At 53.0% G+C, this 23345-nt stretch overlaps 1 protein-coding gene across 6 annotated transcripts in view; it reads right to left on the bottom strand.

Annotated features, from left to right (window-relative positions):
• The window catches only part of Ssbp3 (single stranded DNA binding protein 3), a 150858-nt gene that overhangs the window by 15601 nt on the left and 111912 nt on the right, over nt 1-23345 (bottom strand). For 3 of the 6 annotated variants that reach the window (XM_042271546.2, XM_042271547.2, XM_076564646.1), the window contains 4 exons: nt 7968-8048; nt 6974-7033; nt 4170-4236; nt 3996-4072 (listed from right to left, as the gene is read on the bottom strand). In XM_042271546.2, coding sequence (XP_042127480.1) covers nt 3996-4072; nt 4170-4236; nt 6974-7033; nt 7968-8048 — 285 coding nt within the window. The remainder of the gene's footprint in view (nt 1-3995; nt 4073-4169; nt 4237-6973; nt 7034-7967; nt 8049-23345) is intronic. The other 3 variants (XM_042271548.2, XM_042271549.2, XM_076564647.1) reach the window with 1 other exon arrangement.

Genomic DNA, 23345 nt, shown 5'->3' with positions numbered 1-23345 from the left:
TTTACCCAGGGTGACCAAGAGCCTGAAGGTCAGAGTGTTGTCTAAGAAGTCACTCTCAGATCCTGGACAATAGGGCACTCACTGCCTCACGTTAACACCCACGGTTTCTAGATGGAAATGGATGGAGTGGAAGTACTGCCTCTTCCCAGCTGGTAATTTTGCACACCCAAACCATCATCGGCCCTGGAGGAAAAGGACCGGGTGATGCCTGGCTGCTCATTCCTTTGGGCTGAAAGAGGATACAGGACCAAAAACTCTCTACCTGCTTCTGAAACCTATGAAACAGACCTAGACCACGCTATAGCTGCTTCCCACCTCCTTCCAGAAATTTCTAGAGGGGTCACTGGCCAAATACATTCTGATTCTTCACTAGGGATCATACAAGTGGTGTCCCAACTCTACGTCTAGCCTCGGCACAACACGACTCACAGAGCGGTGCTCGATTATGCTGCCTGAAGGGTTGGCTGCCCCTAAAGGCCTAGGTCCGAAGGCGGGGCACAGATCCTGCAGAGAGGAAACAGAATGTTCACAGCCACCCCTCCCTGCCTCATAAGGTGTCATCTCCTGGCATCTCTTTGTCAAACAGGAATAGGAAAGAGCTCAGCCAGGAGAGAGCAGTGTCTCCCAGCACCAAGTTTAAGGCCACTTCCTCCTGTCCACTACTGTGCCTGGGCAGGGGCCTCAGCAGTCAGGGGAACGATGGGAGTCTCCCCTCTGCAGTCCAAAGCCTTGGGATTTGTGGCGGTCTGAAAGAGCAAGGTCCCCAGAGGCTCAAGTTTGAATGCCTGGTTCCCAGTTAGTGGAACTGTTTGGAAGGATTAGGAGGCGTGGCCTTGTTGGAGGAGGCACACTTGTTGAGAAGGTGTACCACAGGGTGGGCAATGGGGTTTCCAAAGCACACACCAGGCTCAGCCCCTCTCTCTGCCGGGAACTTGTAGCTGAGCTGTGAGCTCCCAGCTACCGCTCTAGCACCACGTCTGCCCGCTCGCCCGCCTCCAGGCTCCCTCCATGATCATCATGGACTCATCCTCTGAAACTGTAAGCCAGCCTCCAAATAAATGCCTTCCTAAGTTGCCCTGGTCATGATGTCTCTTCACAGTAACAGAACAGTCACTAAGACCGGGTCCCAAACGTCTCAGCTATATCCTAGATGATCCTGATGCTCACTCCCTGACTGTCCCTGGCCCAATACTAAATCAACACCAGGCCTTCTTCTTGCCTCAGAGATAAGTGGGTATGGGGATTCCAGGATGCTCACCAGAGATTTGATTTTGGGATTTAATATTACACCCTACCTAGCATGTTCTGGGTGATATAAACAAAGCACCTTAGGCCCTCCAAGGCAAGAGCTCAAGGGATCTCAGACTCTAGGACCCTGACTCTTCATAAGAGTGTGCTAGACTTATTTATTATTATTATTTTTTTTATTTTTTATTTTTTTTGGTTTTTCGAGACAGGGTTTCTCTGTGTAGCTTTGCGCCTTTCCTGGAACTCACTCGGTAGCCCAGGCTGGCCTCGAACTCACAGAGATCCGCCTGCCTCTACCTCCCGAGTGCTGGGATTAAAGGCGTGCACCACCACCGCCTGGCGAGTGTGCTAGACTTATATGGTGTGACATTCAGAAGCCAAGAGAAAAGCTAAACTTCTGGAATATTCTGTGTCACTGATAACATCATTCTGACTGCTAAATTCTTGTTCTTACTCTAGTTCTTTGTTTGAGACAGGTCCTCATGTAGCCCAGGCTAGCCTCAAACTCACTGTGTAGTTGGGGATAACCAACTCTGATTCTCCTGCTGACATCTCCCAAGTGCTGGGGTCACATCCAGGTCCCGTGCATGCCAGGCAGGTGCTCTACCCACGGAGGTACATTTCTAGCCCCCGTCTTTTTTTCAGTTTTACTCTTTGTGACGCCGGGGATCTGCCCCAAGGGTCATAGGCACGTCAGGCAAAAGCTCTGCCACTGAGCCACACCCACCCTCGGCCCTCACTCAGCCTCACGGTTAGGCCTGAGAAGCTGTTAACGACTTTGCCAGAAAAAGAAAATGAGCCTAATCGAACCTAAACAACCAGAATCCTGAACGCCAGCCTTAAGTTCTGTTCCCTCGGCTGGCCTGGAACTTGCTAAGTACTTGGCAGGGTCTCACTATGTAGCACTGGCTGGCCAGGAACTCACAGAGCTCCAGTTGCCTCCGATTCCTGTCCTGAATGCTGGGGTTAAAGGTGTGAAACATCACCATACTCAGCTGTTTTAAGTTTTTTGTTGTTGTTGTTGTTTGTTTGTTTAAATTTAACTTTACTTTATGTGCACTGATGTGAAGGTATCAGATCCCCTGGAACTGGAGTTACAGACAGTTGTGAGCTGCTATGTGAGTGCTGGGAATTGAACCTGGGTCCTCTGGAAGAGCAGCCAGTGCTTTTAGCCACTGAGCCATCTCTCTAGCCAGTTTTAAGTTCTTAAAGTTAGAAAACGTATGTTTCTTCATGGAGGCTAGCAAGGCCCAGGGATCACACTGAGCACGGAGTCCCTTCATTACCCTACAGGGTGGACACTGTGCTTACTCATCTTAAAGACAAGGCTGTCAAACCTCTCAGAGTCCCCACAGGGAGACCAAGATCTCACCTTGCATCACTCAGATCCTGTACCACACTGAAAAGCCAACAGCACTGTCAATTCCTCAGCAGCAGTGAATACCATGCACTCAGGCCAAGGGGACAGAGACCCACTTCTGACTCTGGACAGAAGATGCTGAACCTTCAGATCTTGCCCTCTGCCCTGTCCGAGGGCAGTCCTGTGGTCAGCTCAAGATGACAGGAAAGGGAAACAGGACTCTGGGAGACTTGGGGCAGACTGAAATAAAGCACCCAAGTCATGACTGCTGTGGCGCTTTTCCCTGGAGGATCGAGGCCAGGACTGCCCTAAAATCTTTCAACTCCACCGAAAAAGTGGCAGGTTGGCGTTGGGGGATTCTGGGGAGGAGTGGATGCTTTTTGGGTTTGTAGGACAGGTTTCCCTACAAAATTGAGCACCTGGGGCAGGAGAACACAACTTCAGCCCCAGAGGAACTGGAAACCCGAGGAGAGAACCCAAAGAATCCCAGTCACCTATAATAAAGAGGGAGAGACAAAGTAAGACGTCGGAGGATGGCAGAAAAGAGGGGAAGGAACATTCTAGAGAATAAAATCCTCCCACTTCCACTATCCACAGCTGCTCTCTGACTTCTGGAGAATTCCCAAAGGAAAATGGAACAACCCTGCCACATTCAAATACTCAGAGGAGAAAGTACAAGTTTCCAGAGCAGGAACGGCCTAGGAGACCCCTGTGTACTTCCGTGTGGTGTGTCCAGGAGGAGAACTACTCTGCTCAGTTGTAGCTAGACACAGGGCACTAAAAAAGGACCCTCCGGGTTTTTAAACCACCCTTTCTTGATCATGGAGCCCACTGGTCAAAAGCAACACGGAGCAGAAGCCTGGCAGCAATGAAGCCAGCTTCGGACCAGAGCTGGCCAGTCATCTGAGACCACAGATAGTGACCGTCATTTGTCAGGAGGTAAAACTGCCTACTGGGGTCCCGAGAAGTCACAGCAAGTCACCCAAGGACATCATCACCCTCACTTGACTTGCCCCACCACTGAGTCACAAGGTGGTCACTGAACTCTCTAAGTCTATTCCACTTAGGGCGAGAAGAGGGATTTCCGAAGATCCCATTTCACAGCTTGTGACACTTACCCTGGAAGAGTCTGCCACCCACATGGCTCCCTGGCTGCACCCTGTGCCCAGGTTCTCTGGGGTTATCAGGTCTGCCCACTGTCTACCCAGAGGCTATTCCCACCCAGCATCCCACAGGCAGGGAGGGGGGCTGGGGACCTGAACGTGCCCTTCCTTTCAACTGAGGGCCAGAACTGTGGGAGACCGACAGACTGTGGAGGAAGGAGAGAAGGCGGGTGCACACAGATGGCAGGGGAGACAGATGGACAGACAGACAGGCAGCTGGTTACCTGTGGGCCAGGCCCCATGGGCCCCATGCCTCGGGGAGGGTTCATTCTCTGCATTGACCCTCCCATGTTGGGGTGACCTGTGTAAGACAATGGATGAGCCACGGGCTGTTAGGAGAGAGCGAAGAGGAGCCCCCCCCCAACCCCCAGGCCCCCCACGCTGCCTGCTCTCTCTACCTTGTTGTCGTGTGGGATCCATGGAATTGGGCAGCAACGGCTGGGTCCCAGGAACTCCTCCTGGAGGCTGAGAGAGACATGAGACAGCCTGAGTCACTGCTTCGAGAGCTGGGGGCAGAAGACACATCAGCTGCCCTGCCCTGCTCCCCACCCAGCCTTCCTGAGACCATCTCTGCGAGCTGCGGAGGGCCCCCCAGCTCTGGAAAGCAGCGCAGACATTCTTGCAAGCATTTGTGAACGCGGTGGCACCAGGAAGGAGTAAAGTGGGGAGCCAGGCTCTCCATCTGAGCCTGCACATCTGCTGTCCAGGAACGAGGCATGCTATGGCCTCACTCCAGCCTCACCCACGGGGCAGCACACGGACCCCAGGGACTGCCGTTTAAGTCCAATCCCACTTTCCTTTTGCTTCAGAGATGTAGCTCATCTAAGTCCTCCAGATAACAAGGACTCGGAGGGAGCCACTGGTTAAGGACTATCACCACAGGAGGCCTTCACAGGTAAGCCAGGGAGATTCAGGTGAGGCTAACGGAGGTCCAGAGCGCTAAGACCTTGAACCTGAGTCAGCAGAGCCACCCAGGCCTCCCAGCTCCCGGTAGAGGAACAGGTTGCTTAAGGATGGCCTGCTCTTCCAGCCGTAGGTGCTAGGGTGACTGTCGTCAAAAAGGGTTAGGGTAGGGGCTGGAGAGATGGCTCAGTGGTTAAGAGCACTGGCTGCTCTTCCGGAGGACCCGGGTTCAATTCCCAGCACCCCACATGGCAGCTCACAACTGTCTGTAAGTTCAGATCTCCCGGATCTGACACCTTCACACCAATACATATAAAATAAAGTTAAAATAAATTAAAAAAAAAAAAAAAGGGCTGGGGTAATATGAAAACAGACTAAAAGTTATTTACTTGGGACAAAGTTATTCCAGCTGTAATTTGAAAAAGAAGAGGAGAGCAGAGGGTGGGCAACACGTCCTGTGGGACCTTTAGGCCAACGAGGAGCTCTTGGCTCCTGGAAGAAAAGCGTTGGTGACAGAGGGCCACGGCTCCTGGTGGAGGCTGCGGGCCTGTGACTGTCCCCCGCCCTGACTGCTACAGTAGCCAACTGAGCAGGAGCATGAAGCTAAGGCAACGCCTCTGGCTAGGCTGCATCTCAGGTTCACAAAGTAGTACTGTCACCTGCTGTTTCTGACTGCCTGGGGAGCTGGTGAGGCTGGGTCCCTGCACCCTGAATTTATCTGTCCCCCTCGGTCCCCTCAAGTTCCTGAACTAAGACTCACCTGCTGGTCTGCGTCTGCCCATTTGGACTGGTGGTTTTTAATGGAGGTCAGGGATTTGGGCCTCCTAGATCCCCAGTACAGGTATATACCTCACCTATCCTGTCCAGAGAGCTCTAACAATGGCCGCTTTTTGTACAGCATCCTTTGTAGCTTCTAAGCCTGCTACATGGCAGGAGTTTCAGCCGGGGATAGAACAGGCTAAGGGGTCTGGGAATTACTATCTGCAGCGGGGCATCTGAAAACAGGGGTAGGACCATCTGGGCTTTGAGTCGGGGAGGAAGAATATGTGATGGATGGCCAAGGAGAGCAGGTCTCACACTAGAAGGCCGATGCCTTCATACCTGAGAAGGAAATATAGCCCTGTGGGTGGGGGTCATAATCTTGTTGTGTGGATCCCCCAGTGGCCCACGGGGGACTGAGATGCCCTTGGAGGTAAGCCTGCTCTTCTACGGCCCTAGCCTTGGAAAAGTCCCTCCTTCCTCCCTCCTCCTGCTCCCTCACCTGTGACATACTCAAGAAGCCCGCGTTGCTAAAAAACCTGGCTTTCCCAATTCCTTTTGTCTAAATTTGCCCCCTTTGTGTTGGAGAAAACAGGAAACAAAGGACAATGGGAGAGGAAAACAGCAAGGTGGAAATACCCCGGGCAGTTTCACATCAGTTTCTCCACGGTCCCCGGCCTTCTCACCCAGACAAACCCCAGAGAGCTCCTACACAAGCGACTCCGTTCCCAGCTCTGGGTGTGTGGGACTGCTGTCAGATTTTTTTTTTTTTTTAAAGATTTTTTGCTAAGTCATTGGAAGAATTTTGGCTAAAAAAAAAAATGTTTTGTCATGAAGAAAAATCTTCCCTACACCTCCATCAGGTTGTCTGTCCACCTCAGCAGAGACATGTGTACTTCTTCAGCAATCCACCCCAAGGGGCTGGACCAAGGAAGGCCAGCCCACCCTAAACTGCCACCCCAAAGGTCCAGAAGAAGGTATGCGACCCTGGGCTGAAAAGCCCCCTTCGTAAGCAGGATACTTTTCTAATTGTAGGAATGAACAAATCCTTCCTTGTTTCAGGGAAGCAGACAGACTGCTGAAAAATCTCACAAACGCTCCCTCCAAAGCCAGGCTCCTGCCTGATCTAAGCATTCCTACAGGACATTTGCCCTCTAATAGCAGGATTATATTTGCCAGCCTTGGCAATTCTCAAAAGCTTCCAGGGGAAAAAAAAAGCACTTTGTCAATTGACTTCATTAAGAAGGAAGACCCTCTTCCAAGAAGGGGCTGGAGGGAGGGTTAGGGTCGCTACCACTTTCTCAACAAGAGCTGCGTCTATGCGATCCCACCAGCGGCTACTCTCTGAAGACAGCCTCCTTGTGACAGGCAGGTTAAATGCTGGACCACGGACTCAGAGCAAACCCTCGGGCAAGTTTAACCCCCACCTTACCACCTCGTCCTCCACCCCGTGGACTTTTGACGAGTCCAGGTCTCTCTAGGCCTAAGGATGGCTGGGGGTGGTGGGGGGAGCGGGAGAGAACAAGAAAAGGTACTGTACCTGGTTTCCCATTCTGATCGGAGGCCTGGGGCCGCCTGCATATCGCGGTGACATAAAAGGCTGTAATTATAGGGAATTAGTTCAATGACAGCCTGAACTACTAAATAGTGACAAACACAAATGCTTTGCACTGTGCAGAGTCCAGTTTATTACAACTAGTGCTCTTTAAAGCTCTCTCTAGTCCGGCAGCCTCTTCCTTCCGGGCAAAACTTCCCTTGGGCAGAGGAACAAAAGATTCACACAACACAACGCGTCTCCCCACCTGCACTGGCTTGCAGGAATCTACTTTGGGTGGAGGGGCAGCGACTGGGACTTCACACAGGATGCAGAATAGCTAAATCAATGCAGGGCAAAGGAGACCACCTCTGTTCTCCACGAGGGCAAATAAAACAACCAGAAAAAGGAGGGAGACGTCACATCTTCAGGTCTGCAGACAAAGCACACAAGCACACACACAAGCACACACAGGGAAACCAGACAGGGAGGGGTGGGAAGGGAGCAAGGACTCATGGGAAAACATGGATGAAAAAAAAAAACCAAAAAGAAAAACAACAATAACAACAAAACAGTAAGGGACAGCGGGCTCCCTAACTTAATGCGGGAAATGGGCGAGAAAGCTTTCTCAGCAGCAAGAGTGCACAAAGAAAAGGCCAGGGATGCAGCCTTGGTTACAAACAAATGGTTAACCAAACTCAAAAATCAAACAAAAGTGAAAGAGGAAAAAACAAAAACATAAAGGCCACTGACAAGGTCACAGAAATATTTTTGTTTCTTTTCTCTTGGTTTCGTATCCAAACTGGGTGGGATGTCCAAGAAATGAAGACTGTCTTTAGAAAATATATAGATAGATGATAGATTTCAATTAAACTTGTCAATTATGACTGGAAGGCACCCCTGGAGCACATTGTGATTTTTGTTTTTCCTCTACGGGCTCTCTCCTTCCTCCTGCCCCGCGCCCCCCGGCTGGCGGGCCGGTGAGCCGCAGTGCGTTTACCTGACTGTGGGGTCCCATCATGCTGCTGGGATTGTGAGGTGGAGGCTGTGCGTGCGGCGAGGGCTGTGACCCCGGAGGACCCTGTGAGGCCAGACAGTAGAGGCAGGTTATAGATCACAGCACATGGAGAAGCGCAGAAGAAGCTTAAAAGAACAAAAATTAAACCAAAACGCAGAGTGGCGGCGGGCGGGCGTGCGGGTGGTGGGCTGTGGCTGGCGGGAGGTGGCGGAGCGCTGCTTGGGTCCTGGTTCAATGGCGAACAACGGCGGGCGGGCAGGCGGGAAGGAGGGAGGCTGACCAGAACATTCACAGGGGATTTGGAAAAAACAACAACAACAACAAAATAAAACAAAGCACCTTCATCAAAGCACACAGGAGCGAGGGCCGGACACAGGCTACCGCTGAACAGAGTTTGCCATGTTAAATACGCTGGTTGACTCAGACAATGGTACAGACGGGGCCCCTGGACCCAGACGCAAAGCCTGCAAGTACCACTTTCAGAAGACACTCTGAGGCATCGGGCGGAGTCCCTGCCCTCAAGGAGCTCACAGTCTGAGAGACAGAGAGCGGGTCATCTGGGACAACCTGGTGTTTGTCAAGGGCCTGCTGGGTGGAAGCGGGACGGAGGGAACAGGGACAGAAGCAGAGAGCAGGTGGCACTAGGTTCTAAGCCAACAGGGAATACAGAGAGTCGCCAGGCGTCCGCCCAGTGTGAGCGGTGCCGGGGCTCCGTGTTTCATGAATTCACCTACAGCTCAGCACAGCTCTGCACGGCAGTGTCTCTTCTTCCAACTTTGACAAATGTGGAAAACAGGTCCCAAGACGTGAAGAGACCGGGTCACAGCCACACCACCTCTAAGAGGCGGGGCTGGCCCAGAGTAAAGTGGCGCAGGGGGGACTATCACTGCTTGGCGGGTCAGGGGTGGAGGGCCCACTTTCCACACCAGGTGACAGTGAACCATTTGCAGTCCAAGCTGAGCCAAAGCTCTGGGCTATCCTTACCTTGACTCCCTACCAAGCATGAGGAGATGAATTCACGTAATCCCCAGACTTGGTCAAACTGTGGGTTGTAACCCAGGAGTGGGTGCTGATATCAATATAGTAAGTACAAACACAACAAAAACAAGAGGAATAAAGGAAAAGACAATATCAGGGAGCCTTATTTATGTATCACAAGGAGAGTATCTCTTTAGACCGTCCAGTGTGCAGGAGACAATGTCACAGAAGTGTCCCACTGTGGGTCACAGTTTGCCACAGAAGCCCCTTCTGGCCATCAGGCCATTGGGACCTGGACTCAGGATAGGGACATGAGTCACGCATCCCAATGCACTATTCTCCACCTTGACTGTCCCTTAGCATTGGAAGTGATTTTGGAGGAAAACTCCAGATATTCATGAAGGGTAAGGAAAGCTACTTTTTTTTCAAAGGAAAAGCTACAAGTTAGCCACAGTGATTGGTTCCATCCTCGGTCTCAAAACCAGGCAGCCACGCTCTGCTCACTGAGGGGCTGGAGGGTGGGGGGGAGGTGGGGTGGAGGTGAGGCCGAGACAACCAAGAAGTGTGCAGAGCAAGAGTCAAGGGCTGTCCAGCAGCCCAGGGCACCGCCGGGGACAGGCCTAGAGCTTCCTGGCTAAGTGAGGGGCTGTTCACTTCCGGAAGGCTTGGAGGAGCAGATGTTCCCCTACCTGCCACGCTACTAATTTCAACAAGTGTGTGTCTTTCTAGCGGCTGCCAGCAGCGGCATGGTTTGTTACCATGAGCAATTTTCTTAATTAACAGACATTAATTAGCCATTTAGCAATTTTGCAAGCATTTGTTTAGCGGCTTTCCTAAACATGAATACCACTGTGATAATGGCACTGATTAGAGGGTCCCCTAATTAACAGTACAGGGAAGGAAAATTGAAATCACATAAATTAAAAAGGGAGGGGAAGTTAATGAAGGCGGGACATATTTGCACCTGCAAGTCTTTTGTGCCACAAAACTTGGGTGTAATGTAAACAAAACAAGATAATTTGAAGCCAACCCCCCAAAAAAAAGAAAACGAAAAGGAACGGAGGAAGAGAGCTCAAGGGTAAGGTCCAGCTGCCAAGAGGGGGCAAAGGCTCGTCTGCTGGTCCCCCAGCTCTTGGCAACAGGGAATGCCTCCTCCCTAGGGAGAGCCTCCTCCCTAACAGCCCTGCCTCCCTCCCCTGGTCACGGAAGTGCGTCTGCAGAGCGGGCAGGCTGTTAGGGGCAAACCTCTCACACCTGTGTCGTTCCTAGTGGCCACCTCACTTGCCGAGTAGAGGAAAGGACTTGAGGCACCCACAGGTGCGCACCTTGGGGCCTCACATGACGGATGTCTTGAGGTTCAGTGCTTAACACCAGGTCTGAAGCCTGGCTAGAAGCCAGGGGGGGTTCTGAACATGTGGAGACAGCAAGTTTGTCAACCAGACAGACACAACACAGAGCAAGGCTATTGGTGAGGCCCTGGCATGTGGGGACAGGGAGGGGAGGGGCTGTTGAACCTGGGGATCAGCAGCTCCCATGTCTCCTTATGGATGTGAAGGTGGGCCAGAGAATCCTGGCCCCGGCCAAGAGAGATGGCCCAGAGAGAAAACCCATGGCAACCTCCATTCAGATGAGGCTCAAGTCATCTCCCTGAGGGGACAACATCACCCCTGACTGTCAATCACTGACCTGCGGCTTTATAAACTTCCAGGCACAGCCCCTGGCCTTTCCCGGAGCCTGCTGTATGGGTCAGAAGCAAAAAGCTTCCCATGTGCCAGTGGGTCACTCGGGTTCTCTGGACCCCTACTATCTGTCCTCGGCCTGGCCATGTCTTACTGCGCTGTGTCCTTCAGACTGCAGCACCCCCAGAAGGAACCCCTCACGTCCTCAGGAGCAAAGCGTAGCATTATGTTCTGAGGAATCTCCACCGCCGCTTCCTTCAGCCGACAACCAGTGGCTGCACTGGCCTCTCCAGAGAGCGGCCGGTTCGCTTACAGAAAGGGAACTCAATGGTCTTTTCAGTTGGTTCTGCGTGGGCAAAACTACGCAGGACGTAGGACAAAACAAACAAACAAAAGCCCTTGCTGGAGGTTTTGGACCTTTGCGGGGGATGGGAGGCGGTTCCCCAGAGACTGAACAAGTGAGCTGGGCCCGATGAGAGGAGCGGGGTGTCCTGGTGATCAGTTTCCCAGGCAGGACAAGTTCTTGGAGTTCAGCTGCCAGAGGCCGTTTGAAGACCCTAAAATAGCTTTGTCTAGAAGCATGGCTGGCCCAGGCCCATTCCCTCAAGGGTGCTGGGGGGTTTCTGCCACAAGGACTGTACAACACTAGGGTGGATCAGGAGGGCCGAGCACAGCTCCAGTAGTCACCTGCTTACAGATGGTCCTGCAGTGACAGATCCCGCCCCCACTTTCCCTAATGTCTTTCACTTATAGGGAAGGAAAGCCCAGGCTAGGGCCTACCAGGAACTACCTATTTGCTGAGCGAAGCCTCCTAACTCGTTTACCGGGGTTCTCTCTGTGACAGACTAACGTCCCCGTCTACATCTGTTTTTAAAGAAACAGGGCGTGGGGAGTGGGAAAACCTGGGTTCAAATCCTAGCTCTGTCGCTGGCTGCTCTTGGCCTCTCACTGATGAGCAAAACCAATTCTGACAACACAGGGGAGGGAGAATGGGCCTTTGCCTGGACCAGCTCACGTGATCCTACGTACTGCAACGTAAGGACCACCAGCCACGCCCTTTCAGAGCCAAGAACAAAGCTCAGAAAGGGGAAGGTACTCATTAGCTCTGTAGTTAGTTACTGAGTGGGGGGAACAGGCAGGTTTCAAAGCCTGACTCTGGGGCCCAGGGATCTGGAGGAGTCCACCATCCTGCAAGCCCATGAGCAGCATATCTGTGTCCAGGAGCGCTCCTGACCTAGTGTTAATGATGCTGCCCAGAGAGGTAAACTGAGGCGCAGAGTGGCCACAGAGTATAGATCTGCTCTAGGAGCCCCCAGGAGCTCCCACAGTAGAACAGACCTATCTACTACCCTCACTGTCTATGGCGTGGTGACAGGGGACCCGAGTCGAGGGGGAACCAGATGAAGGGCAATCCCAGCTCCTAAATTTTGGAAAAGGTGGCGGCAAATATACGCATGTTCTGAATGGCCTTCATACTGCCCCGACCCTGTTCATGGATTTGCTCTTCCCTCACAGCTGCCTCTAGATCGCTGCCTTTGGACACCGGAACCCCCACACTGCCTTCTCATTCTTTGTCCTGTAATTTCAGCATTAAGTAGTGTTATATCCAGCAGGTTGGGAGAGCCACTTAGGCAGGGCCTGGGAGGCTCTGTTACGGGTGTGATGGAGGCAAGTGCCCGGCCATTCCACAGACCCTTACAATCTGGATGCTGACGGTCTAGTGGAAAGGCCTTTATGGGCATCAGCATGGTAGGGAGCAGCGCTCCTGCGGCTCCAAGATCGGAGGTCTCTGCAGAAAAGCATTTCACAACAAGAGCCTCGCCTGCCACAATCTGGCTACGCCCCGTACCGAAGCTTTGGAGAGATGCACTAGGGCGTGATGCGGAAAGCCTCGATGTGTATGTGGTGAGTCCAATTCCCTAACATCCCTGAGTCTCAGGCCTCCGGAAGAGAAACGGAACCATCTATATAGACACTGCAGCAGTGTGGCCCAGCTCACGATGGGCCTCTCGGGCATTCTTGTCTCTGACAGGGAAAATGGCAATGTGGCTGGCTGGTTCTGGCCTGGGTCAGAGTGTCCTGCCATGAGTGTCCACAGCCCGAGGAAAGCCATAGAGTATCCTGCAAGCCTCGGGCAATAGCCTGCTTGTCAGGTGGTGGTGTGTACAGAGCCCTGGGGCAACACTGGTTGTTCTTTGCCCCATTAGAACATCCAGGACAGGGCCTGTGCAGTGAGGCGACCATGCAGCTACCATCAAGGGGCCTCGAAAAGCTCTGGGTGGCACCTCTAATGCTTTTGAGCTCGAGGAACGTAGATAACATGTGGGTACCAACAGACTGACCAAGTTGGTACTCTAAATGACTCGGGTAAAGGATGACAGTTCTTTAATAGAATAAAGACGATTAGAGAAAACAAAACATATACTAAGTTTTAAAGAAGAAAAGAAAAATTATGTGCTCCTTTCTTAAATGCCACCTACACTCCCCCAGGAGTACCTGCACATGCCTGGAAGGAGCAGGCATAAGGTTAAGGCTGTGACACCAGGGTTAGAGCCATGGCTTCGTGACCTAGGCCCTTGACTGTTCTCCATCCAGGTTCTTTGTTAATACCCAGTCCCAAGGGCTGGGACAGTGCTTTATAATGGTGGTGTCATTATCATCTAGGCCAAATCTGACTTTTGTCCTCAGAGGTCATTGTAAAAGGGACTTAAAGACGTAGTTTCAAGGGGTAAAGTAAGACCCCATGACATCCCCACCTAACTCTGTGGACTCTGGGTTTTATCAGTCAGCAGTAGAGTATGAGGGTCTTGTGGGACTAGTAGCCACCGGCCTGCTGGACGTGTTGCTGTAGATGAGGAATATAAAATTATGATGACTACATACACAGCCAAAGCACTTCACAGACAATCAACTCCATTCCTTGGACACAAACGTGGGCAGAAAAGGCTGTGAGCCCTACTCTGCAGAGAGGACCAAGATGTGCCCATGAGCCACAGCTGTCCTGCATCTGCACACGCCGTCAGCTTTGCCCAATGGAACTGGAGGCTGACATCTGGCAGGATCAGAGAAGGTCAAGTCAACGCTACAAGTGCTCACCAGAGGAGATGTTACTTCTTCACTTCTGTCTGCATGAACGAATGAATCCGCCACAGCGCAGAGAGCTGTCTTTCTGTCCTGCTTCAGTGTGTCCCCTGGGAAAGGCCTTTTCTTTTGTTAATGGGTGAGCACACTGGGGAACGCAGATTCTAAGGCGGAGGGACTGAGAATCTCTTCTGTGTAGGCCCAGTGTGAATCTGTGCACACACAGCAGGAGCTTCTGGAAGCTGAGTCAGGAGCCTGAGCCACCAGGTGGGGTTGCTGGGTGCCCCATGGATGAGCTCACAACACTGTGGGCACTGGACAGGGGGATGGGGCCAGACTTCTGGTAAGTGGCAGGTGGCCATCTTCCTGGGATGGGGAAGTCACCAGTTAAGAGTGAGAAGGAACGCACAATGAGCATTTTCACTCTGGGGAACCATCAGGGAGCATCAGCAGAGGCACACTGCTTTCTACCTGAGCTAAGGAAAGCCAGCACCACGGCCCTCTTCCCAGTCCGTCTCCCCGAGAAGTCAGGATGCGCTGGGCAAAGGAGAGATGACTCACAGTGAACGTGAATCTCAAATGGGCCCTCTAAGACACACGGAACACTCAAGAAAAGGAATCTTAACATATACGTGACACACTTGCCCATGAGCCAGTAGATGATGATGTCTTGGTTTTCACTGCTGTTGTTGTTTGAGACAGGGCTTCCTTGTGTAGCCCTGGCTGTCCTGGAACTCACTCGGTAGACCAGGCTGGCCTTGAACTCAGATCTGCCTGCCTCTGCCTCCTGAGTTCTGGGATTAAAGTATGTGCCACTGTGCCCAGCTAGATGATGGCTTCTAAAACACTCCAACTCTTACAGTGACTATACTGTTACCCCTATGGGAAGGGAATTTGTGCTTACTGCTCTTAGACAGAGAAAGGGGCCAGCCATGCCCCAGCCAGGAAGGCACATGTGCACACTCAGCTCTGTGCACAGTTCAGGGGGAGGCTGGGGTGGGTGGCAGCAGAAAGATGCCAAGGGCACAGCTATCAGACTACAGTAAGCTCAGAGAGAAATCTGGCCTGCCAGCTCTTTATAAAGTTTTATTGGGACACAGCCATGTTCATCAGCATCAGCGGTTCATCTGGACCTCTGTGCTCCAATGGGAGTGCTGAGAAGTCACAATGTGGCTCACAAAGCCTTGGACGTTACTAGCCTGCTCATCACAGGACTGATCTACCAACAGCTGAATGAGATGATGGTTCTCGTGGCTGATGAGGGGAAAGGGGGGGCCTTTATTAATTTGTAAGGAAAAATGTAATACTACACACACCTTTTGACTTACTTTAAACTCACATCTCCCTTAAAAGACAAAGAAAATCAAAATCAAATATTTGCAAAGGAGAAAATGGAGTCAGGCGTGGTTGCACACGCACTGGGGAGGCAAAGGCAAGAGGGTCAAGGGCCACAGATAGCCTCGGCCACACGGTGAGTTTGAAGCGTGTGGTGGCGGTGGCGGTGGGGTGGGGGGTGGGGGAGGGGGATGGGTGGGGGAGGGGGATGGGTGGGGGGTGAGGGGGTGGATGACAAACCACTGACATTAAGGCATTAGCAGAGAGCCAAGATTTATCCCACGGGAGATAGCCGGAAGGAACGCAAGCCGGGGACTGGCAAATACTGACCACATCACCATTCACCACCGGCCAGCTTGGTTTGCTTGACTTTTGGTCCTGAATAAACTACCGTTCATCACCACAGCATGAAAGCCAGCACCAGGGCTGGTGAGAGGGCTGCTTAGTGCTTAATGACCTAAGTGTGATCCCTGGACCCACAGGGTGGAAGAAAGAAACTGACTCAGAAGCTGACCTTGACCTCCGTGTGTGCATCCCTGCCCTCATCCCCAGAGACCCTCCTTGGTGACGATCTCAATTACTTCATCCCTGCCACAGTGCTGGGCTTCTTGTCTCTGACATGAGCATTTGCATTCTTTTGGCAGGTTCAGACTGCTTGGCCCCTTTCCTAAGGACTGAGGTGCATGGAGGAGTCTCTGAGTTCATCAGGCCTGATCTTGAATGCATGGGTTGGGATGGGGCAAAAGAGGAGAGATTTTAGGAGTCACTAAAGCCTTGAGGTCTCCCTGCTGGACCACTTCGTGTCTGCTATCTGTGTAATTGGCCACCTTTAGGGGAGGGGGAGTACCCAGCATTCAGACTAATGGGCAGGTCCCACAGCTTGCTTCAGCCGGTCCATCTGACTACTGGGCACCATCCTCTGTGCCATGTGTATGTTAAGCACTGGAGACCCGAGCAACCTCTGAAGCTGAAGGCTGGCTGGAGAGACCAACGTGAAACCATGACCACAGCAGCAGCAGAGACAGAAACCCAGTGCAGGAGAGATTCAGACAAACAGTGACCGTGGCAGAATGGCAGGAGGCAGGACCCCGGAGGGTGCAAATGTGCCCTGGACAGTCGGCCCACAGGATGGAGTCCAGGCAGCCCCAGTTCAGGAAAAGGCGTGCTAACACAAAGGTGGGGACCTGGGCTTGGTACTGAAGAGTTTTAATCTATGGGAGCTACTGTAAGGAAGTCACTATTAGACTGTTATCTCCAAGGATCACACATCCATTTCTTTCCCCCAATGTGTCTCTCTATTTCTTTCTCAAGTCAAGACTCAGAACCTATGGCCATGGGGAACCTGCGAGCTAACAGCTGTCCAGGGTGCTAATTCTCGTCACTTGCCAACTACGTGGGGGAGGAGGAAAGCCATTATATTCTTGCTGCGAGTGGACTCTGTGGCCTTGCTGGGATCTGTCACGACACTGACTCAGTCAAGGTTCCCTGAGGGCGTCTAGCAGGCTCCCGATGACAGACCCTTCTTACTCTGACTTCTCTTCATTGCAAAGTAACATGTTTTGGGGATATGTGAGAAGTGGAGATGGACCTCGAGAGTAAACTGCATCGGTTCCTCTGGACACGGGGAGAATATTCCTGCTCTGCCAGAGCAATCTGCTCCCCGCCCCCTTAAAAACTGCCATTTGCTCTGAAATTGGGCAGTGTTACCATGCAGCCAGCTCCTGCCTGCCAGCCTCCACCCTGCCTGCCTGCCAGCGCTCAGGCTCTGCTGTTAATCACAGCAGCACAGTGAAGGTGAGGTGCATGTTAAAGAGGCCTGGCCTCCTCTACCCAGAGAATCCTGCTCTCCTGGAAGGCCTCCGGACTCACCTGTGCACACAGCCCCTCCAACCTAGCACCGCACAGCTCAACAGACAGTTCACGATGGCTCACAGGCAACCAGGAAGAGGGTAGCGGGGCCCTGGAAGCCACACATCCAAAATGCCCAGAATTCAGCCTGTACCACCCACCAAACGGCAGATACCTGAGAACAGACCTGGAGGCCAGCGATTTGTATTCTGCCCCCACGGCTCCCTTAGGTCTATGGTTTCTTTTTCTTCCCCGACATGATGGGATGACCTGGGACTCTTCTCCATTAAGTGAAACACGTTTGAGGTGCCTGATCCGTTGTCACATGGGCATACACATACACAGTCCTTGGAGGACTTTGGCAGAAGCCCAAGGAGTGACTCTGGGGTGATGGATGAAGCCGGAATTGTGGCAGGAGCCCGGCCTGTGTGCCCTCTGAAGATCTTGATGTGACTGTAAGACAATCACGAGTCTACAGTGCCCAGACTCCAGCGCTCAGGCCAGCACCAGGAGCCCACTCTCACCGAGAGATAGCCAGCCACGCCTACGGGAAGCTGCCAGCTCAGGACCCTGTCCACCTCCTAGGACTCTTCAGGACCCTTTCCTTATTCCCCACCCAGGAATCCCACTTGCCAGGCTCTTTGATGGCAGGACACACCAGCCTGGGATATAGTTTCCTCAAGCGCCCCATGCCCACCCCCTCTAATGTTACCGGGGACCAGGACTCAGAAAACAGGTCACTTCTCCAGACCAGATCACTGTTTCTGCAGCTGCAGAGCAAGTTTGTTGGGACCAGTTAAAAACAAACTTCAGGAAGAGGAACCTGACTAGATCCGTTGGTTTTGTGCACTCTGACCTTAGAGCAAGGATAGGGCAAGACTGTCAAAGCCTCGAATAACGATGACCTGAGAACCAAGAGCCTTCTCTTGTAGGAGAGAACTCTGCAGTTGGGAGAAGAATTCACAGACTGATGGAGGGACAGAGACCAGGCCCAAGAACAACAGGTCTGGCCCTTGCCCTGGGACCAAGAGCTGATCTACCAATGAGGTGAGGATATCAAGGGCAGGTCAGACAGGGTCCAGATGCTGTACTTAGAAATGAGGCCTTTTATAATTAAGGGACACTGGGGACAGGAAGAAGAGCACTTGACATGGAGGTCCAGGATGGCATCTGACAAGTATGCGAGGAACACCCAGAGGGCCAGGCAGTAGGCTATCAACTGTGCCTGTGTGCTGCATGAGGGAATGATTGAATGCTGGCCTCTGAGAAGGAATCCTGGAGATTTCCAACCACTCTCATGCTCTTTGGTTCAATTCAGAGCTGATGAAGTAGGTGGAGCTGTTTCTGTTTTACAGGCAAGGGAGACATGAGACTCAAATGATGCTCAGGCAAGACTCTGGAGACACACTCCCTGGGGGCTGAGAGCAGGTCTCCATTAAGCTCGCATGAACGAGCCTGCTAGGAACAGAAGCAGTGGCTCCTGAACCCACAACCTGCTTCCCGGCCCTCACTTCCCTTCCAGGCTCCCGTTGGCTAGACCAAAGGACAAGGAGTCAGGGTGGCCACAGCCACGGAGTAATTCATGCGGGCAGATTTCAGCAAGGGACTGGGGAGTTGCCCCATCGAAGGGTCAGATGGGACTGGTGTTTCTCAGGCCCCAACCCTGTCAGTGGAACTGGAGGGTTAAGTGCTGACAAGAGGAGTTGATTTGGAGAAGCCATGAACCTCAGCAAGGCCATGAAGACTGTGGGCGCTACACTGGAGGACACCTTCTGTCAAGAGAATATATTCAAGGCAACCCTGACTCCTGGCTAGGTAGAAAGCACATAGAATAAAGCAGCCCCAAGACACACAGCAGCCATCCAAATGGTAGTAGGTAGTGCTCAGCAGGCACCCAGCACCAGGCAGGGTCTCCTGTGCATCACTTCCCAGCATCTTCACGTGGGCCCCGAGGAGTCATGGCTGTATCATCAACCCCAAACATGAGGTGAAGCAACAGCATCTTCACGTGGGCCCCAGGAGTCGTGGCTGTATCATCAACCCCAAACATAGGCGAAGCAACTGAGGTTCAGAGAGGTTCACTGGGTTTTTCGGAGCAACCCTAACCATCAGGAAGGATAATCCACTTCATAGAGGAAGGAGGGACGGGGCTCTGCCCCTGACTGACCAGAGGGAAAAGCACGGTCTCCAGGCTGCTGCAGACACGGAGGGAAGGCTGTTCCTCCCCTTCAGCAACACTAAGAAACATTATTGAACAGGAATACATTTGTGTCCGGCCCATCCCCCCTCCAGCACAGACAGGAACAGCAGGAATCCTATGGCACCTCAGGCGCTGCCCACGTTCTGCTGCCAGGGAGAGGCAAAGCCCTGTTGCTCCCAAGGCCCTGCTCACAGCCACTGGATAACCCCTGGCCCGAACAGGGTACCATCCACACCTACCTGTGTATTACCGAGGCACACCAGGACAAGGCTCTACTGGAATTCTCTTCCTCAAACCCTTTCTGCTACAAGGACTAAGCCAACCTGACCTCTCTTTTTTTGTAAAGGAGACAAAATCTCACACAATTTGCTGATGCCATGGCAGGGCAGGTACAGGGCTCTACCCCTGCAGCAGGCTACAGAGAGACCAAACAAGACAGCTCCCACCGATGGGAACACCACCACAAGCGACTCCTGTCGGGGAAAGGAGACAGCCTAGAGCTGAGCTGCTGGCAGCACGGGCCAGCTCTCTCAGAAGCAGAAAAGAGAGCTCAACACTGAAAGAACCCCGAGTGTAAAATGCAGGTCCAAAAGGAGCGGAGAAACCAGCCCCGGGCCTTCCACAGCCGTGGCCACCAGTCCATCTTGCATCAGCTGCAGACATGCCTGACCCGAGTTTACAGCTTGGGGGGTGAGGCCCACCAGCACAAGGGGCGGTAGCAGGCTCCCTGTCCAGGCCTCCTACCTGCCTGGGAAGGAGGGTACAGAGAGGGCTGTGAGGTATTGGAGAAAACCAGCGGGGCTCCACGGTGTGGGGTTGGCTCCTCGTTAGGGGGCAGTCGCCGCCTGCAGAGCCGCTGGGGGCTTTTGTTACCGAGCAAATCTCCCAGGCGCTGACTGCTGATGCATAGCTAACGGGCGGCAGACATTGATTTATGTTCAACTTTCCATTTCATCAGTGAGAGTTACGGCGCTACATGTGGAGTGCACGTTCTTTTTTTTTTTCCCCCTGAGGGGGAGGGAGGGCGGCTGGAGTGTGCATGCACAAACCCGTCCACACACATGAACGTTGGCAGGCGTACCAGCCAAAGCCCCAGCCGGCCACTCAGGCAGCCTGGCACATCAGGAATAACCTTTTGTCCACGGTTGCTAGGAGCCCTGGTGCCAGTCACCTGCCATCGGGCAGACACAAGGCACCAGGCTGGCTGCCGGGTGAGCACAGTCTGACCTCTATGGAGGTGATGGTGACCAGGAAAGGTGACTGATGGGAAGGCAAAAGTCCCAGAGAGGGTAGGAAGGCTCTCTAAGGACACACAAGAATTTGTCAGCAGGGCTAAATTCAATCCAGAGTATGTAGCTCTTGGGGGAGTGGGGGGGGGCTTCAGGTTTCTGCCCTACAGCTGGCTTCCATCATAGGAACCAGAGGTGGGTAGTCGCTCCCAGAGTAAGCTGAGTTGAACAGGTAGGGGCAGAGTAGGAAGGACCTCACCTCTAACTGAGGCCTGGCCTCAGTAGTCTGGACACTTCCTCCTCTCTAATCCTTCTCAGCAGCAGTAACCTCGCCCTCTCCTCTATCAGTCTGGAAGCAGATCACTGGACCCCTTGGGAGTAGGGGCTCACATAGCATCTGTGGGCCTTCAACCCCTGGACAACAGGCTGGGCAGAGGCTGGAGTGGAGGGGTGGGGGCCTGGAAAGACAAGCAGTTCTGACAGAAGTCATAGTCCTCGGCCCTGTCCAGGACCATCTTCCTAGCCAGACCTGTCCATTCCCAGCAGGGTTTCTTCATCTGTGCTCTCCAGGGCCTCCGTTCTAAGCCAGTGCAATTCCACAAGACAGAAGGAGACACCTCCTCTCTACTGGGGAACACTTCACCACCCTCTAAAGTGGAAGAGCTCATTAGGAGGGCCCGAGCACCATCAGGACAGATGCATACGCATGCGTGCGTGCGTGCGTGCGTGCGTGTGTGCGTGCGTGCGTGCTGGGGGGGAGGCACCTAAAGGGGCAGGAGGCATTTATTTACTACCACACCCAAACTGCCTAACCCCAGCCTGTCCTTCTGTGAGGCATGTCTCACCATGAGGTCCCTTCCTTGGGGCAGGTTCCTGTCCTGTTCACCAGAGTTCCAACCCTAGGGACCATGCCTGACACCCATGGATTTGGTTCCTCCCCATGCCCTGCCCTGCCCTGGTTCACCATCGTTCCTGCTGGTCCCTAGTCCTGAGAGCAAGTTAGAAGAGGGCTTCAGAAATCAGGAAAATGAGGTTTAATCCTTCCCCGACCCTAGACTTGCAGTGGTCCTCAGTGCAGCAGAGGTGCCTGTTCTGTGGAAGCAGCTTTCTGGCTGGAGGACTGGCCCGTGTGCCCTTGGCTCTTCCTTTCTTCTGGAGGGAAGGCCGTCATCAGCATCTAGAGCTGGTCCACTGCCACCAGAGGACACTCTTGTTTCCTGAGCCTTGACCTCACTAGAAACATACCACCCACGCCAAGGCTCATATGGGCACCCCAAGGCTCATATGGGCACCCCGAGGCTCATATGGGCACCCCAAGGCTCAGAGAGGTACCCCCAAGGCTCATATGGGCACCCCAAGGCTCAGAGGGGTACCCCCAAGCTCATATGGGCATCTTATCTTTGGTTGCTTACTTCCACAGCCAGGCAGCTCACTACTCTCCATAAAATCTGCAGATGGCACAACTGCCTTCTACAGAGCTTCAAATTAGCTCCTCTCTATTCCCTCAAGGACTTGGGATCTGAGGCGGGAGCCCTCACAAGACAAGGTTGTCTCCACCACTTGGCAGGATGTCAACAAGCAGCGGCGGCCTCCTGAGGCTGCGTCTCTCAGGAAGACAGCAGCTGAGTCTGCAGGAGGAAGGGCTGGGCCCTGGGTCTCCTCCTTCTGTTGGCTTATTTCTCTTATTTCCCATGCGCTGTGTGGTGTTTCCGCCTGGTGACCATGTCCCTGTACCAGCCACGCACAGGGTGGAGGGTAAGGTAGGTCCTCTGGGGCACTGGGCGTGGCTGGAAATGAGGTAGAAAGGAGGCCTCCCTGGGATGGGTGCTGGGGAACTTTACTGTCTCCACCAGCTGAGCTTTTGGAAAAAGGAGTTGGCTCCCTCGGCTAGCCCAGGACGGACCCACAGAACACACTTTTATCCCTGTGACCTTTGCTGGGCCCCTATGGTACCAGTCCTTCTCCCTCCAAGATTCCATGTCTACGTCTACGAATGACGAGACCGGACCAGCACACCAGAATGTATACACACTCTCACTAGCCCTCTGCCGATCGATCGATCGAACACTGTCACTGGGTTCCTGTAGAACTCGTTTGCTGGGCTGGATATTTACGTGCGACTTCTTCAAGAAGACGGCCACAGTCTTTCCTTCCTCTCTTACACAACAGACAGACACTCACACTTGGATCCCAGTGGCCCGTGAAGGAGAGGATACGGGGAGCTAGGAAGCCTGAGGCTGGACAATGTGGGGCAGTCCCCCACCTTTTTCTAAGTCTCCCCCTCCCGCCCATCCCTGCCTCCTTGGCAGAATCACCGAGAAAAACGAAAGTAAGCTGCATGCTTAAAAACACAACTGAAAACAATCATTGGAATTTAAAAACAAAACAGGAACGGAAACAGTCTGTACCCAGCGCTCTGCTCTGTGACCCCTGCTCTCCTGCCAATTGTCCAGTTCTGGGCCTAGAAATCCTTACTGGACAGTCTCCCCTGGGGGGCCAAGAACTGGTGACCTAGCCAAGGCAGTCAACCTGCCAGCCAGATGTGTAGCCCCAAGTCAAGCTGTGAGGGGGAAATGCCACTGCTTGACTATGTCAAATCCTTCTGGGTTCACAGCGGGAACCAAAGCAGGAAGACACTCAGCACGCACATTTCTCCAGAGCGTCAGTCCGGAGTGCCCAAGCTGGCTCTTGGTCAGACTGCGTGCGCCTCGTCAGAATCCCAGGTCTAGCACTCCAGGGCTGGGTGGGCTTCTGTTCTGTACCACGAACACCACAAATAAGCTCGGTTCAAACATGTACTGTGTCTCTCTCTAGTACTGCCAGGTGCGGCGGCTGTCAGAGTTAGGGCTTTTTTTTTTTTTCTTTTTGAATAACAAGGAACAGAGAGTTCATCTACCTTGGCTAAACTCTGCAAGGCCTCCAAGAACACCCCAGTCTCTCCAACCACGAAGTGTGACTAGGCCAGCATCCGAATGAGCAGACATATCTCACATCATTCTGGAGGACTAGA

This window comes from Peromyscus maniculatus, chromosome 2, assembly GCF_049852395.1.
Source record: "Peromyscus maniculatus bairdii isolate BWxNUB_F1_BW_parent chromosome 2, HU_Pman_BW_mat_3.1, whole genome shotgun sequence".
NCBI lineage: Eukaryota > Metazoa > Chordata > Mammalia > Rodentia > Cricetidae > Peromyscus > Peromyscus maniculatus.
Note: the sequence above shows the minus strand (reverse complement) of the source record. Positions and strands in the feature narration are given on the sequence as shown.